Source organism: Achroia grisella, unplaced genomic scaffold (genome assembly GCF_030625045.1).
Source record: "Achroia grisella isolate CSIRO2021 unplaced genomic scaffold, CSIRO_AGI_Agris_v1 utg413, whole genome shotgun sequence".
NCBI lineage: Eukaryota > Metazoa > Arthropoda > Insecta > Lepidoptera > Pyralidae > Achroia > Achroia grisella.
The window spans coordinates 916383-935721 of record NW_026712846.1 but is presented as its reverse complement, the minus strand read 5'-3'; the positions used below and the strand labels follow the sequence as shown (position 1 = coordinate 935721).

General features: G+C 31.6%; 1 protein-coding gene across 1 annotated transcript in view; it reads left to right on the top strand.

Annotated features, from left to right (window-relative positions):
• Positions 1-19339, top strand: part of LOC131844809 (aminopeptidase N) — a 47626-nt gene that overhangs the window by 12991 nt on the left and 15296 nt on the right. Inside the window, exons 2-4 of the mRNA XM_059193772.1 lie at positions 9489-10220; positions 14048-14203; positions 14581-14874. Of these exons, the coding sequence (XP_059049755.1) occupies positions 9508-10220; positions 14048-14203; positions 14581-14874 (1163 nt within the window). The 5' untranslated portion in view covers positions 9489-9507. The remainder of the gene's footprint in view (positions 1-9488; positions 10221-14047; positions 14204-14580; positions 14875-19339) is intronic.

Here is a 19339-nt window from a genome sequence, read left to right as displayed (position 1 = left end):
TATGACTAACGAATAACAAACAAACTGGTAGATAACTGAATAAAGCATTGAAACTTTGACCTAATTTGAGCAGTGCATCTGTTTGTTGCATCTATGCGTTGCGGCTTGTAGCACGATTACGTCGGTGGTACAAGTCATTAACGAACAGTGTTACTCATAGCGTTTTTAATTATAGCGATTCTTGAATTCGATCTTACTACTCGATAATTAATTTTATAGCTGTGAAAGACTATGTATTAGAACAGATTAAAATGAATACGTTTGCAATATAAATGTGTTGTACAAGTTAGAAGTGCAATAGTTATTGGGTTTGTATATAATCGAAAGATTGTAGATTTCAATATGTTCTAAACGATATTTGTTAGCAACTTTGATACTTAATTAAGGCCCTACGACAATGGATCTAAACCAGGTATTTGGCGTGTCATATATGTAATTATATGAAGCAAAATTTATACATCTATACATTTTAGAAAACGTCCCCAGCCGTTTGTGTAACCACAAAATTTGAGCACTTTTTATCACAATCTCACTTGATGTTAAGACAATGCGTTGAAAGCGTTACAGACAAGCTCAAATAATGCCTATTTACTCTTGATTTGAAAGACCCAATGTTGTAAGAGGTAGTAAACATTGACGCTGAGAGAGAGTTCCTTCTCGCATAGGGAAAGATGATGCAAATCGCTTGGTACGAGCAATAGGAATGTCAATTATATATGGGTGGAGCTACTTTCTATATCTTGTTGTACTATGGTGGAACGGTGTTAGAGGAATTAGATTATGGAGTTCCTGAACTCATTTGCCGAAATGCATGTAATATCTGTTCGCGATAATTTCAAATATAGGCACTGAACGGATTTTCATACGTTGTCATTAATTAAAATAGTAATTCCAAAATGTTATAGTGTATAATTCGTTAAGGTTTTGTATAAATTGGTTGAAATACCGGTGCGATGATAGACCGTGTCGCTAAAATAAATAAATCTAAATTATTTTAAGAGAAGCTTTATCGCTTCTCGACTTTCACTTGCACTACTAGAAAGCGTTGTATTACTTATACAGATCCCAATCAAAAGTTTAACGAAGCTCATTTTGTAGTTGAATGGATGCACATATTGTTTTGTGTAAGCATAACATCTTTATACTAACAGATGCTGTGTTTTAACACGTTCGTTAATTGAATGTATGTACATACGATAATAAGTGATACGTTTGTTTTTTTTTTAATGGACCAATATGGAATGGTACCTCCTTGCTGCTAATGACTCACTAGCGCCTAGTTGTTGATATATGACTATTGAATGAACACAAGTTTCTTGCTCGTTCTTCTTGTGATGAGACGAGACAGCCTTCCGAATGAGCGGTAGATTAAAAAAAATGTTATGACTATTCAAAAGTGCTTAAATTAAGTTTATTTGAGTAAAGGCTTTTCTATTCTCTTCTAATGATGAAGTCAGGTCCATTAGCTCTTTATATCGAAGTCACCAGGTATTAACCATAAGGAGCGACCAAGTAGAGGTCAACCTGATGTACATTTGTTACTAGTCCCCATTAAGCCATTGCTATACATCATAATACAACATCCTCCCTCCATCATTGCCTCGCCTTTATCCCATTATTTGTGGTCAGCGCAGTATGTCATTCTCTTCCACTGATCTCTATCGGCCGTCATATCTGAGTATACTCTCCTTTTATTCATATCATCTTTCACACAATCCATTAATCTTTTTTTGGGCCGTCCTCCACCTTTCCATGCATCAAAGTTCATAAACAACATCCTCCCTACATCAATATTATTTGTGTTATGAAACTAGAAATATAAACAGTTTTACGAATGTTGTTTAGGTAGACATCTCTAAGTGCAAGAGTTTTGTTCTTGAAATAATAATAATAAATATATTGTTGAGTGTCGTAGCTTTGTGGTTTACTACCCCTTAGGCTTAGTGGTTCATGCAGGAATCACAAGATCGTGTGTTTATCTTATATCGGCACCGCCTTATTTCCGATGGTCACGGGATCGATTTCTCGCACAGTACAAACATTGGTATTTATAAGTATGTATGTTTATTTTAGTCTGGGTGTTTCCTATGTATATTATGTATATATTAAAAAAAATGTTTTTATATATATTAGTTGTCTAGTTCTCATAACACAAGCTTAGTTTGCGACTTGATGGCGCTAGGTGAATTTTCTTATTTTATTATTATTATAAATCTCCGGTGATGGAAACACCTGTAACAAACTAAATTAATCCATATGACGACCATACGTTATGCCTTTACCATGTTGGACTACAATATACCCAGTGAAATCTGGTTACTTCAACTATTACTTTCAGCATAATTTTGACACTTTCTGAGTGCCCCATCTAGGGTAAGAAGTCGTGAAGTTTATTATCATTTTATCCATTAACAAAGTAATTTAGTCAGCCTTCATAACCTTAACAGACAGATAGGAGGCAAGGACAAAGTTCATCCCGGTTTTATAGCTCAAGGTCTCGACAAGATACTCCGACATCCCTCTCGCTTGACAACAACTTTTCTTAATTGCATTTCCAGGAAAAACACTGTAGATTTATGCTAATGTAATGGAAATATATTTTTTTCCAATTACTGTCACACCGAGTGGATAACATGGAGCGGTATTGGCAGCTCATATTGATTCCATCACGGAATTGACGGGACAGTTTCCTTGAACATCAGACGGTTATAAGTAAATAGAGAGAGAGAGAGAGAGGAGAGACAGATCAGTTTGTTTAATGATAACTGATTAATGCGTACAACTATGGTTAAGTAGAGAGAGAGGAGAGCCAGTTACGACTGGTTGTTTAATAGTAACTGAGTGTAATAGGGAAAGACAATAAAACTGTCGTTTGTGAATAAATGATTTTGAGTTTCTTTTTTTTTTTTCAAGTTTATCATTGCTCTACGACAAAGGTAATTTATTTTGTTGATCTAATAAATTAATAATAGAATGGATATATATTTTTCGTTTTACTATGTATAGGGAAAAACTTACATCTAGATATATTGTTCTAGAACAAAATGAGACTAGATCGCTAATTGTATGAATATAGTCTATACATCTATACATATAAATAAAATTGCAATGTTGTAATATTGAAATAACCATTTTTTTCTGTCTGTCTGTCTGTTTATTCCGGCTAATCTCTGAAATGGCTGGACCGATTTTGATTTGATGGGACTTTTATTGGCAGGTAACTGATGTAATAAGGAGTAACTTAGGCTACTTTTATTTTGGAAAAATAAAGTTAAATTCCACGCGGACGTAGTCGCGGGTGCAGCTAGTAATATATATAATTGCTCACATTTTTGTATAATTATCTTTATTTATTAATAACAAGTGCAATAAAGTATATTAATAAATGTTTTCTAATATTTGTAGTCCAATATGTGTATTCAACTTCAACAAATGTAAATGAAAGTATTGGAAACAATGTATTTTCATTTCTATTTGTTGAACTGTATTAGACTCTCTACTGTGTACCTACTCTGTGGTAATTTTGTTTAGATTTGAATTCTGTTTTTCTTTGAACTACCCCTATTCAATATGTTTTAATTGAAATCGTCACAAACAATTTGTTACCATTCCCGAGCAGAGATTTACAACTGTTCCACTGTCAACATACAATTAAGAATGATGGTGTCTATATTAAAATAGAAAACACAATCGATTAACGACTTTACTAAGTAAGCTTTTACGCTTAATTTAGGTTGTCACTACGCCCTATTTGATGATCTCCGTGGCGAAATGTTATTTTTAGGTACCATGTTCGATTCCCAGATTGTTTTTTTAATTAGAATAGCAAGCTTATTGTCTCTACTTGATGGTAAGTGACAACCGTCGCCTATATACATACATACATACATTTATATTATAAATGTACATAAATAATATTTAAGTACACGTAATATTGTGTGTATTATGTTGTGTAATCTATACATATAAATAAAATTGGAGTGTCTGTTTGTAATATTGAAATAACCGTTGTTTACTAAATGCATATGAATATAAATACGGTACATACACCAAAATAACATTTTTGTCTGTCAGTCTGTCTGTTTGTTCCGGCTAATCTCTGAAATGGCTGGACCGATTTTGATGGGACTTTTATTGGCATATAGGTAGCTGATGTAATAAGGAGTAACTTAGGCTACTTTTATTTTAGAAAAATAATGTTAAATTCCACGTGGACGAAGTCGCGGGTGCAGCTAGTACAATATAAGTTTTATATTGTATACATAGATATATAGATATATATTGTTTCATTATGTTTAATTATGTATATACAAATAAATATATCTATGTATTTATATCAGTTGTCTAGTATCCATATCACAAGCTCTGATTAGCTTGAGACTAGATGGCGCTGTTGGAATTATCCTGAGGTATTATTATTATTAATTAATCCAGTATTTTTATTGTAAAGTATAATCTAATTTTATTCTAGAAAAGTAAAGGTCACACAACATTCAATTTCTTAGAATAGAAATGAATACACTATACTCCCCTCCCTGTTATTTGGATTAGATTTTAGATTCCCTTCCTTTTCGACTTACATGATTAATAGACGACTCTCTACCTACATATATTTAATGTTAGTTCGTAGATATCTACGGTCAAGTATTATTTATTATTACAATGTGGTCTAATTCCTAGGCATTCTATAACTATAATATCAATCTGTATTTAGACTTAGAGCCAGTGTGAAATTAAATGTATTTACTTGCATGAAATATAGTATAAAATAAAGTCGCTATCTGTCCGTCTCTATGTATGCTTAAATCTCTAAAACTACGTAACAGATTTTCAAGCGGTTTTTTAATAGATAGAGTGTTCCAAGAGGAAGGTTTATATATATAATGTAAGTACACCCGTGCGAAGCCGGGCCGTGTAACTAGTAAATAATAAAAGAATGCCAGTATTAATATTCTACATATTTCGCCGTTGCACAATTAACTTTAATATACAATAGAATTAATGAATTTATACAGAAAAATTACTTTATATGTCAAATATAGGTAGATACAATGTGTGCATTAGTCGAATTTCAAATGTAAAATGTCAAATTCGACTTATACTTTAATTAAGTAATGTTATTTTAATATCACGGTTTCCAATTTGACTGTATTTATATCATTATTAAATATAAACTATTTATTTATATACTATTTTGACTTTATAAATGGGGTTGATTATATTTTTATTCTAAAATAATATATACAGCTAAATTAGACCCCATTTCTTAAAGATACTCATTTCAAAATCGAACTTAATTACGGAGATTTGTAGTGCAATTAAAAAAAATGTTTGTAATTCTAAAACACTTTTTGATAGTACATTAATAAAAAAACATAAGCGCACGCTTCAAATAAGACAAGGGATATGGGCGAGAAGATGATATTAATAATTGTACAACTAAGAACCTAAAATTAAAAAGCTTAAAAAATATAATATAATAACTAAAATATATTATTAAAAGTGGTCCCTTTAGGCAAAGTTCCGAAGATACTGGCAGCGTTCCCTGTTAATTAATAATCGTACATTAATTACATATTATACAATCACATAATTACATAATATACACTCACATAAAATATATGTATCCCATTTTCTCCGTTTTAGCAACTGTTAAATAGCAGTATTAAAAAATTAAATATAGTAATAAAAATATTTAAATAATAAAAGTGAACATTAACTATATTTAATTTTTTTTCTATTCTGCTATTAAAAATATAAAACAATATTCTATATATGTCACCTTATTCCCCGTGAAATTACCATTAAAATATCCTATTATAAATTGTTTTATAGTACAACATATTTAGCACACATATACATAGCCCCACTTCTATTTGACTTAATGTGATATTAAATCTTACAGTCCTTCTCGATAAATGGGCTATCCAACACAATAAGAATTTTCACATTGGACTAGTAGTACCGGAGATTGACCCGAACAAACTCACAAACTTTACCTCTTAAATGAGTATAGCTTCCACCCTATCTCTCTGACTATACCGACGTAGCTGTAAAGTGGAATTACTCGTCACAATGGATAGTTCATCTCGCAGTTTTCGCTGGTCAATTGATATTCAAGATGTGCCAACTGGCGACTACACGCTGAACTGTAGTTTGAGGAATGTAGTTTCAAATAATATATATTATTATAACATTGCTTGTTTGTCTGTTGTTTGATGTAACTAGCACATAAATTATTATTATTAGAAAAACGTTTTTAAATTTATATAAACTCTTCAATTTTATAATAAAATGTTACTGATAGCCTGTACATGAAAAATATATAAGAAAAACTGTTATTAGGAAACTTTATCTACTCATAACACAAATAATTGCTTGTTAGTTTTTGTCTGTTTGTTTGTGAGATTGGGCGCGCTTATCTCACGTAATGGCTGAACGGATTTCATTACGATTTTCACTAATACATTCTGGTAAACTTTATTATATTTTATACCAAGCAGTTTACAAAGAAATTAGTTGTACTCGGCTCGGCTACTCTATGAAGATGCTTTTATAATATACATATGTAGAAATAATGATTTCGTTATGTATTAGACATATGTCTATTACATATTTTTAATAAGTTTTCGTTATTTATTAGACGTATGTCCCATAAATAGCGAAACTTAATAAAAACGTAACTCAAAACTACTTCTCTCCTTACTTATGCAAGAATAGTTTTGAATTATTTAAACCATATAAAAATCACATTGAAAATTACATCACGTACTTACCCTTAGGGATATTATCTCATCGTAAGGTCAATAACATGGCAAGTAAAGGGACGCGAGTAGGGATGCGCCGATACAAATATACTAAGTACTAGTAAATAATACTTAACCACTGCTACTGGAGCGGTATCAATACACAATTCGGTTTCGGCGTTCCAATGGTTGCGAGTTCGATTCCTAGCACGGTGCAAACATTTGAATTCATGAGTTTGGTTGTTTGTATCATATATATGTATATAGAAAATAAAAACTAAGTATTTATATCAGTTCTCTAGTACCTATAACACAAGCTCTGTTCACCGTGGTACTAGATAACGCTGTGTTAATTGTCCACGGCTATTTATTTGTATTATTAATTATTAAAAAAAAACAGAATAATTTTTACGTGTATATATTTTCCAAGATTGCTCGCAAGACAGTCAAAAGTAACGTATAAAAGAAAGTGTATAAAAATAATATAATAATTAATAAAAAGAATGGTGGACAAGCTGTCAGGACAAGTACCAAATTAACATGGTATCGGAACAGGTATTTTTTGGTATACTCTAGTATACTGATAATGCTCTTATTAAATGCATGATATTAGATGGATTAGATGGACGCAAAATGTCAATAGATATGTTTTGATATGTAATAATCTAAAAAGAAAGTGAAATAAAATCTTTGTAGATCCCATAAAATAATTTTAAATTTATTTTATCAATGTAAGTAACGATAATTTGGGAGTAGGTATTATCTATGACATAACCTATAATTGTCAATGCCCCAAATTTTGTCTATCGATTTCAAGTGATTGTAATGATGACAGTTCCCTTAATAAATATAATTTAATTCATATTTATTTTTTGTAATATATATAACCTTCTTTGATTATTTTACTACTTTTGTATATACGTTATAAAAAGTAGTAAAATAATCAGTTATATGATAGATCCAGATATACAAATATTCATAATCAGATAGACGGATAAATATTAGATATAGATACCTGTTATATATCGGCACTATCCTAGTTTAAAAATTTCAAAAACGATATAAAAAACTAATATTACAAACAGGTACTCACACTAATGGTATCGGAAAGTAATTTGTGTAGGTACTACTTAAATAGTAAATATATACCTGTTACCATACATTTCGGAACATCCCTAGACGCGAGTGAGCGACGTGTTCGAGCATCTTATTCAAGACTTACATAATAATGTATCAAGTTCGCTACGTTACCTAATTTAGAACTTTATTACGTCTCCGTACGGAGCATATAAAATTGTTATTTAATTTATAAAACAGATCGTAGGAGCTGAAACTCTACCGTAATACAAATAAGAGACTCTTACAAATCGTACGTACATATAATTGACGGCCTAGGTGGTCTAACGGTTTAGCACACCGTCTTACTTCCGATGGTCGCGGGTTCGATTCTTCGCATTTCGGTCTGAGTGTTTTCTATGTATAATATGTATTTATTTACGAAAAAACATATCTATGTATTTGTATCAGTTGTCTAGTACTCATAACACAAGCTTTAGGTAACTTAATTTGGGTCTCGATGAAGCTGCGTGAATTGTCCTGAGGATATTATATTATATCTTATTATTAACCCGCGACTTCGTTCCTGTGGAATTAAAGTTTTTTTTATTATAAGATATATTTTTTTAAATAACGGTAACGTAAGTGACTCCTTATAACAATAGCTACTTCCGAGTGAGAGTCCCGTCAAAATCGGTCCAGCCGTTTCAGAGTATAACAAGAGCAAACGAATAGATAAAGTATAGTGAAACCTGTTTATTTTAAATTTTACTTATTTCTACAGACCTTGTCTTCATAACCACATTTTTTGACGTTTGCAGATTTATCTTCCATGCAATGGTAATAAACGATACCATAAGATTCCAGAAAATAATGCTAGGAAAAATATAAAGTGACAACAAAGTCACAAATACAGTACAAACTCCTGTACAGACTGCGTGGGTACTTCTGTCTGTGCAATAGATATGCAGCCTGCAACCAGCTTGCTTTGTAAGATTTTTTTCGGTTGACAGATTAGTTGAACGAAATTACAGCATAACATTTTATTCCTCCAGAATGGCATCTGTTAAGCGGTTTTCACTGGGGTCATATGATAATGATGATGTCCAATACCATCGGGTAGACCGTCAGTGTTTGTTATCCAGTTATATTAAAAGAACTGTCCATTTCCAGGCAGATAAATCGCATTGCAATTGATATAATATGGTATATTGTTACTAATACATTATTAGTTCCATTACTAACAATCACCTTACACACCCTTTGACGCCTAGCAGATTAGTTTCATGCTGTGTTCTAATTTGAAGAATGACAGTAATGAGACATGGCAGTGCAGTTATTTTGTTCTCATCATAATTTATATCGGTACCATCAAATAACCAAAGACAGTGATGCTTGCGACGGCGCTCATACATGGATTTTTTTACTGGATTATATTGGTAGGCCTACATCCATCCGCCTGCGCTAAGGGAATATGTATGGGGATGAAGTTAGATCAGATTGCATCCTTGGGAATTCACCAGAATTGAACCACGATGGTTTCCAGTGGAATTGCGTGGAGATCGATCTGGTACATTGCTAGTAAATAGGCTTATTATCTCTAGTTACTAATAATTTCTTCCGCCCAAATTCATAGAATGTGGTGGTTATTTATGTTACTTATTGATATTGGTAATTTCTTTTCAGATAAAGCGATGGTGATGTGATGACTCAAGCACGGGAACCCCTCAACATAATGGACGGGAATCCGCCCAACTGCGACTTCTCTACGAAAACCAAACGGGGCGTCTACCTCTCCAAGAGTCTTGCCTTCGTCATCCTCGTCATTTTCGCTCTAGCCCTCGTGGCCACGTCTTTTCTAGTCTACAACTTCGCCGCATGTCCGCAAACTGATCATTTAGCAAACGTTACCAAATATGAACTGACACATTGCGACCAATCAAAATTATTAGTGATACCTTTAAATACAGACAAAAGTGTTCTCACCGAATCAAGTACTCCAAATTATACCATAAACACAACAGAAGACGTTCCAACTGTGACTGACGTTAGACTACCAAATAATATCAAACCTGATAGATATTATATTGAGTTGACACCATACATTTTTGAGGGGAATTTTACTTTTCATGGCAAAACGAGCATTGTGCTAACAGTTAAGAATGATACGCAGCAAGTGACTTTCCATAGTGTTGAATTAAATTTTACTAGCATAGAATTGTTCGAACAGAGCGAAGGTAAGGCTTTGAAGATTACCAGACGGTCTGAAGATGTCCCGAGACAGTTCTGTATAATAACGCTAGCTGAAACGTTGAAGGCTGGGCAGCAGTATGTATTGAATATCACATACACTGGCATCTTGAATGACAATCTTCATGGATTCTATAGAAGCTCATATGAAGAGAAGAACGTAACCAAGTGAGTTTTTAAATTTTTACCATTTTATTCTAAAAGCCTGACCGTTTTTTAAATAGTAGCGTAGTCAGATTCAGATCCGGTGAACTTTTTGGCATTCCATGGATTTACTATGCGGTGCCGGGTCCATGGTGTGGCAAACTTTGAGCAGTTTCCGGGACTTATGACCCAGGTATAGGTTTAAAGGTACATACATCGGCAAATGCCTTTGCCGAAATACGTCAACATTCACCCTCACCGCTCGGTTTTCTCTTCCTTCTAACCAAATTTGATAGGACACTGTTAGTACAGTTTTAGTTATGCTTATGTTCTAGTATAGGACTTACTGGTCTATTACACAGACCAAGATCTTTTAGAAGATTGTAGAAAGATTTCGCTGGTATACTTCTCGCTCCTACTTCGACCGTTAATATTAATTTAAATAGTAGTAGTAACTATCGTCTGTATTCATTCATGAACAGTATCATGGATGTGACAATGTTTTAACTACAACTACGACTACATTTAATTGTTTTTGTGAGGTTGACTTTAATTTAACATTACAAATAAAAATTAGATTTCCAAAATTTAGAAATACTTTAGCGATTTAACGAATATTTCAACTATAGAAAATTTAGGGCCTTTTATGTTGCAAAGACTACTAGAAAAATATTAGAAGGGATGAAAGTAAAGTATTTTATATGGACACAATATTTATAGTATTTTTTTTATAATCACAGTTGATTTGATTTGGTCCTTAGTAAGTACTGATTAACTAATGCATCAATCGTATTACGTTATCAAGGCTGATGAAAATACAATAGAACCTCATTAATACAATAGGTTTCATCAATTATATCTACGTGACTATTTTTTTAGAGAATATAAAGTCTATTTATACTAAATACTTCCAAATTTATTGAAAGCCTGATATACTGCCAATATGTTTGACACCAAAGAAACTTTGTTATTTTAGGCCGTCTGAAAGAGATTGCTTTTAGTAAGATTAAAAAAAACTTATTCGACATTTCTAAAGTTATGGCAACACTAACATTTTTATTAATATAATTGTAACAAATAAGTTTCGGTACTCTTTGTTTATCTACTATATGTATATACATATATTTACATATAATTATATTATATAACAGTATTGACTGTTTGTGCCAAAACAAAGTAAAAAAAAATATTACTAAAAAAATGTTTATATTTGTCGTCGTTAAAAAAATTATCTGTATGACAAACATTAAGATCAATTCTGCCGTTTAGTCATGAAAAGGTAATCTGTTACCTTTTTACCTATCAAAGCGACAGATATACAAACATACTTTCGGAATAATAATAGTACCTATGCATAATATTTATTTCATAATTGCATGTATTACAGAATTAGTAAAAGAAGGTTATATTACTTCAAAATACTATTTAATATACAATATAGTAAATTTAGAAGAAATAGAGTTTCCTATACTTAGGGAACAATAGGTTGTTTTATATGCCGCGGCGTGAGGTCACTCGGCACTCCTCACGGAAACCTTACTTTATTTACGACGTATGGACTGGAGTATGTTGAATACAAATGATTGGATTACTATTATAACAATTATGTTTGCTAAAAATGTACCACACCAGCCTCAGTGTACTAAACACGGCCTTGTGCCCGTAATATCTCAATATTATTGTAATTACGAATGTTTGTATAGATGTATACATATTAAATAAATAAATATTTTATAATTTATATAGGTATTAATATTAAAAGCAAAACTTTGTGTCCCCTTTTTACGAAAATAGCGCACGGAGGAGTATGAAATTTCGCAAACTTATAGTTTATATAGAGGAGAGCTGCATTACTGGCTATGCTAATATTTTCTTATAAATTATGCGTCAGAATACATTATATAAATAAAAAAAAAATTACACACAATACCATTTATTTGACATACGCATATATACTAAATTTGCAATTAAAAAAAATCAAATGAGATATAAAATATTTTCTTTGTAAAAAAGCTTATTATAAAATTAAAGAATTTATAAACGATAATAATGTTTTTGTAGAAAATATCTAACTTAAAATAACTTAAAATTCATAGCGCTGACAATGTTATGTGATTGAACAGAGATTAAGTGCATAGCGGTTTCTATGTTGATTGTTGCATGCCTAATCCTTGTTAATTAAATATAATTAAATCAATATTTATTTAAAAGAGCAACACTCATTACAAGCACTTTTAATAGTCATATATTGATTCTACCACTCATTTGGAATGCAGATTCATCATAAGAAGAATGAGTAAGAAACTCGTGTATTGCTCTTTTGAACAGATTTTTTATATAAATATGTATGGCATGCGATAATCAACATAGAAATCGTTACGCACTCATTATTAGTGCAATCAGATAATATTGTCAGCGCTGTGAATTTTAAGTTTTTCTATTAAAACACTACATCGTTAACGAATTCTTCAATTTTATAGTAAGCTTTTTTACAAATGAAGTGTTTTGTATGACATTTAAATCTTTTTTCAGGCAGATTTATAACAGACTCTGGTATTTTGTTGTAAAACCTTACGCAATTACCATAAAACGAATTACTAACGTTAGTTAAATAACGTTTAGGTAAAATCAGTTTGTTATTGTTACGTAAGCTTTTATTAGTGTAATCACTAACTCTTTTGAAATTGTCTAAATTCTTCCTGGCATACATGATATTTTCATAGATGTATTGAGAAGTTTATTTTTGGAATACTCACAGAACTGAACTATAAATAAATCTTTTTTATCTTAAGGCTGCATATTTCCGACCAATCTCCATACAATACATGTTACTATGAAAATTTTCTGCGATAACTTATTAAACTTGATGAATTTTTGTCCCAGGGATAAAGCAACTAATATCAAGGTTGATAGACACACTAGTCAGATTTTCTTTAACCAGCTTCGTTTTAGAATTACACGTAACTGAAAAACTCGATTGTCACTTAAAAATGAGCTATTTTTAGCTATTTCATATGAACAATCCAAGACTGTATAAGAATTTGTAAAAAGTGGATAACATAGTAATTATAAAAAAATACGAAGACGATACGACATTCATTTATTTATAATTTAAGCCACGCCCTTGTCGGTAGAGCTCTTTCCACTTTACACGATCTTCATCATCCTCTTTAAATGTTGATACGACACGATTCTGATTTTGTCTTTATTTTGCTTGATGTAGCTGTGCATTGGTCTTCCCCTATTTTTATTTATTCGTCAATAATTATTTTCATAAATTCATCATGCCTATCAAGTGTCCTAACATATTTTCTCTAGTATTCAATATCTGTCTTTTTTCTTTTACCCTTCATCATTTCTTATTGTATCTAATCAACGAATTCATTCCATCCTTCTCCAAAACCACGTTTCAAAAGCTTCCAGTTTGGACCTTTCGTTTTGACAGTGGAGAAAAAGTATTAATAACAAAAAACATGACGTTCATAAGTGTCCAAAATGTCCTACATGAATAAATTATTTTCGATTTAATTTTTTATTACCTTTATATTTACTGTGATAATAGTCGAGTACGGCAAAGATTCGATTGAAAGTATTGCTATTGTATTATTGTTTTATTTAATATAATGATTTATTGTTTTATTTTTTCAATTATATAATGATTTATTACCACAAATGGATAGCAGTTACTCAATTTCAAGTTGGTTTTAATTACCTTTATATTTATTGTTATAATAGAGTAAGTGGAGTACGGTAAAGATTCGATTAAAAGCATTGCTATTGTATTATTGTTTTATTTAATATAACAATTTATTGTTTTATTGTTTCATTAATATAATGTTTTATTACCACAGATGGATAGCAGTTACGCAGTTTCAGGCGACCGATGCCCGCCGCGCTTTCCCATGTTGGGACGAGCCTGCTTTGAAGGCTCGCTTCACAATAAGCATTGCGCGGCCGGTTTACATGACTTCCGTTTCAAATATGAATATTATCAAGAGGGATAATCAGTAAGTATACTCAAAACATGAGAATTCATAGCAGAGAATTTCCGAATCGATATGATGTTGTGTGGTCTAGCGATTTAGCACACCAATGATCGTGCCATCGCGTGCATCGGTGTGCTAAACCCACATATTGGGTTCGATTCCTCGCACAGTAAAAGTATTTGTGTTTGTGAGTATGATTGTTGATATTATTCGTATTGTTAATGAATAATTTATTAAAATTCAGTTAATAATAAAAATAATGTACTAATAACTCAATTTTGTTTAAATGTACTATTTATATATAAACAAATAGCCTTCATTTAAACAAAATAACCTAAGTTATTTATGTTTATAAAATAAATATTTGTGTTGTGTTAAAAAAAAAAAAAAATCCACAGTTCTACCTTGTCCGATTATGTATGGGACCACTATGCAGAATCGTTGCCAATGTCAACATATCTCGTCGCATTCGCGGTCACAGACTTCGGCAGCAAAAGTGACCAGAACTTCACCGTTTGGGCAAGAAAAGAGGCATTAACGTCTGCAGAATACGCCTTGGATATAGGCCCGAAGATATTGAGGTTCCTCGAGGACTACTACAAAATTACTTTCCCATTGCCGAAGATCGATATGGTAGCGCTACCGGACTTCAAAGCTGGTGCGATGGAAAACTGGGGTCTACTCACTTTCAGGTAAGTTATTTTCAACCCGAAATATAATTTGCTTATTTATGTGAATATATATTTTGTACTTGCTGTACCTGTGCCTTCGTTGGCGTGACGTTGACCAAATAATGAAAAAATATTTAATAATGTAACCAAATGAAAGACAAATAAAAAAGTTTCGTCGTTCTAATTCCATACAACTCAATCAAGAGCCTAAAAAATAAGTTTCAGTCTTCTAGCTTCAAAAATGACGCTACTTCCATACAACCTTCCAGCTCCTCTTTCAACCCCTTACAACCCTTCTTTCGCATTAAAAACTAGCCTATATACTTTCTCAGGGCCTAAACTAAACTAATTACCAAATTTCATTTAAATCGGTTCAGTTGTTTTAGCGTGTAACGAGACAGACAGGCAGACAGAGGTTTTTTTATGAATGATACTGGAATGGTGCATCCGCCTGCGCTAATGGTATACGCTGGCTGGACACCAGTGGAGGATGATAATATGAACATGAGGTCAGATCAGTTAGCCCAAGGTGACAAATTCACTAGGAATTTTTCCGGGGGAACCGCGTGGAGGTCAACCTGACATGGTACATTGCTAGTAATGGTGTCATTAGTCCACATTACTAACAATGTTCCCCTCCAGACAGACAGACTTTCGCATTTATAATATTAGTATGTAATATTACGTTATCTGTGATATTAGTAAGGATTAGTAAAGATGATGTATCAGCAGACAATAACCAAGAAGATGTCAGGGGATTAGCTTGGAGGTCAATCTGACATGGTATATTACCATTAATGGAGTCCACATTACTATCAACCCCTAAATTGCACATTTGGTACATTTCGCTTGCTCGTAACTTAAACGAAAACCGATATCAGTTCAGTTATCAGGTTACGTTGAAATCGATTCGGTGATGGCCTCTCAGTCGTAAACACTATGCTGGTATGATTTTCTTTCATTAATGCATACCTACCATGTCGTGAAATGGAGTAAATATCCTCAAGAAGTGAAGTGAAAAATCTTTACAACCTACAAACATAACTGCACGGGTAATTTTTTTTTTTGGTAGTAATTGAGACGACAATTAACTATCTATAACTATGGCAACTCATGTTGCCATTTTGGAGGACTGTCTATCATGTATCAATTCTACGTTGTATTTTTTATTATAATGTACAGTGGAACATGTGCTTACAAATATTTTTCATTTTCTCTTGATTTATATATATATATAAATATAGATATATATATTATTTAACTATAATATTGATAAGGTATCAAATTCCTACAATCATTAGTTCATAAGAAACTGGGACAACCCATTTCTAAATCTTACAAAACTAGAAATAATACCGAATATAAAAAGTTATCACTTAGAAACGACACAGATGGAAAACTACTAAGTTATTCGCATTCGACAAACAGGAATCTTCCTCTGTAATTGAATATACTGTGGTATAAGTGAATGGCGCAGATAAATTAACATACTGTTTATACAGCTTTCCCATTCATACTCTGTCAATTATAGAATTGAACGGAATCCCTGAACTCGTCCAGGGCCATGGTCGAGTACAAAAGAAAACAACGTACATATTCCTGAGAGGAACATTTAACTTATTCATGACATACATTGTAATGAATAAGAATATTTTATTTTTATTATATTGTAATTACGTAAAATAAAGACTAGGTGCTTAAATAAAGACAGCAAAAGGACCTGGTACAGCGTATGCCGACAGGATAGTCCTTTCAATCGAGCCCCTTTCTCCCAAGTTAGTTAGTAGTAGTAGTAGTTTACACTAGTTTTTTTTTATAATTTGCATTAATATAAAAAAAAAACTAGTGTAGTACAACATAACAGGCAGTCTACAGCACAAACAAAATTCTCATCTTAATCCTAATAACACTCATCAGATTTGACCTTGTTTTATAATAATATGCAGGATGTTAAAATTTTCTGTTAGTAATAATCCTGTACTTAAGTTAAAACAGTAACGTAAAGTTTAATAAGTAATTACTAATAGTCTTATAATAATTCATGGATTGTAAGAAAGCTCAGGACATTCATCTAAGAAATTCCAGAATTGCAGACTAGTGCTTGCTAAAACTCATTCAATGACACAGAACACAAAAAACTGTGAAAATATGTGTATAAGAATTTATTATTGTATTCCTGAGAGATTTAAGATGACTAATATCATATTATTAAAAAAAAAGAGAATATAGATAATATAAAGGTAGGTAATAAGAATAATGAATGTTATTGTTGTATAATGAATTTTTATAGATAGCTCAAAAAAACAATGAATTTTACAATCTGAAGGATTGTTTTATGATAAATAATAATACCGGACTCGTATTAGTATTCAACTGGAGATATCCTAATTTGTCATTATTATTTTCGGTCTTGGTAGCTTGCATGCCGTTGCTATGACAAAACACATGATCGTAGCTTTCATTGTCATCTATTGTAATGTGTTTTTGAGCAAATTATAATTTATTTATTTATTTATTTAAACTCTTTATTGCACCAGACAAGGAAAAACACACAAAATGATATATTACATAAACTGATACAAAAGGCGGTCTTATCGCTAAGCAATCTCTTCCAGACTACCAGTAGAGAAAGTAACATTAAGATAAGAAAGGGGTAGGTGGTGCACGTAATGAACATAAATAGATACATATACATTTGTACATAAATATATCTATTAATATATATAATAAAATATAAACATACGTAAACCTAATAATACGTACGTACGTACGTATTATTATTATTCTATTGAAACAATTCTCAATTAGGCACTTTCGCTGTTTTTATTTATTTAAACCTTATCCAGTGTACAGTTTAGTGCAGTCCTGACTTCCAAATTAGCAGGAGCTTTAAAACAATACTTATATATATATATATATATATATATATATATATATATATATATACTATTGTCACTTTACTCTGTTTATTAATGTTTCAGTCTCACTGTAATTTAACTTATCTAGCCATATTTTATTTTTTTGTCGAATTTGATAGTTGTTAAGCTTACCACAACTAAAATCAGCGTTAAATATAAGAATATAACTACAACTTGGGAGCATAACTTTAATATTGTTGTTGAATTGGTATGTGAAAGAATTTCATAGTTAATTCTGTAGTGACAGGGGATTGAATGTGTAACATTGGTTTTTTTTTATATATAACTCTGAGGCCCGGATGTCAATTTCCAGGTTTTCTACTTTTTATTTACACAAACATTTCATTACATTACAAGATACATCTAAATTAACAGCAATACATAGTCTTACTCTAGGGACTATACTAATTACACAGGGTTTATATTTATTTGTTTACATTTTCGTTCTTAATGAAAAGAATGTATTATAATAATACATTCTTTTATCTTCTAACTTATTGCTATTTGATTTTATTTTAGATTTTTGCCTTTTTACTCTTTACATTTACTTCTCCTCTATTCTTACTTTACACTTGTTTTATAGTCACTATACATCGTAAAATATGCTTGCAAGTAGCAAGTAAAAGATTAATAGATCTTTGCCAATGTTACAAAAAGTAATAGAAAAAGTATTCTATTATTTTTTGTAACATTGGCTTATGGATATTGGATTTAGAAATGGTAGGTATACATCGATCGTAATATTGTCGCGACACTTCATTGACGTTTCCAGGGCCATCCATCACGATGCTTGGGGTAATTCCATAGCGCGCCATACATCACTAACCTGACCATTTATTCTTTTACTCAAAACGGGACACTGGTCTATTTATGTCAATTAATAGACAGGTGATGTAAGACACAATTTCTTAAAGCTTAAGCAAGACAGTAATTTAACTTAATATTTATATAAAGTATTATTGAATGAACAAATTTGCTTTAATATAGCTAGCGAAGCTTTTAAGTGAGACTGAAATTCTTGGCACGCTTTTTTTTTTCAATTTAATTATCAACAATACAATTTTACGTACCAGAGTTTATTTTGGGGACTCCGGGACTCGTAATTACAAAAAGGGACAGTTCCGTTTAAAACGGGATGTCTGGTTACGATATACATCACCCTATTGCGATTGGGGTAATTCTGTGACACAAGACGGCTATGAGTTTTGATGTAATAAAGAGCACAGTAACTGTAATTAATTCGTTACGGCAAGGTATGATAATAACGTAATGATTTAAATTAATAATGATATTTCATTAAATACAATTAATGATATTTTTATATGGTTACAGAGTATTTTTTGTACGTTTTTGTACGCAGATGTTATTTGCAATGTTTGTTCACATTAAGACGAATTTGTTCATGTATAAACATGTTATATCATAATGTTATTGTATTAAGTCGGTTGGTTAATTCAAATTGAAATTCAAAATATCTTTATTCATGTAGGTCTATTAAAGACCCTTACGATATGTCAAATCTATCGTCTGTTCAGAATTAATTTGAGATGAATAGAACTGACAAGAAA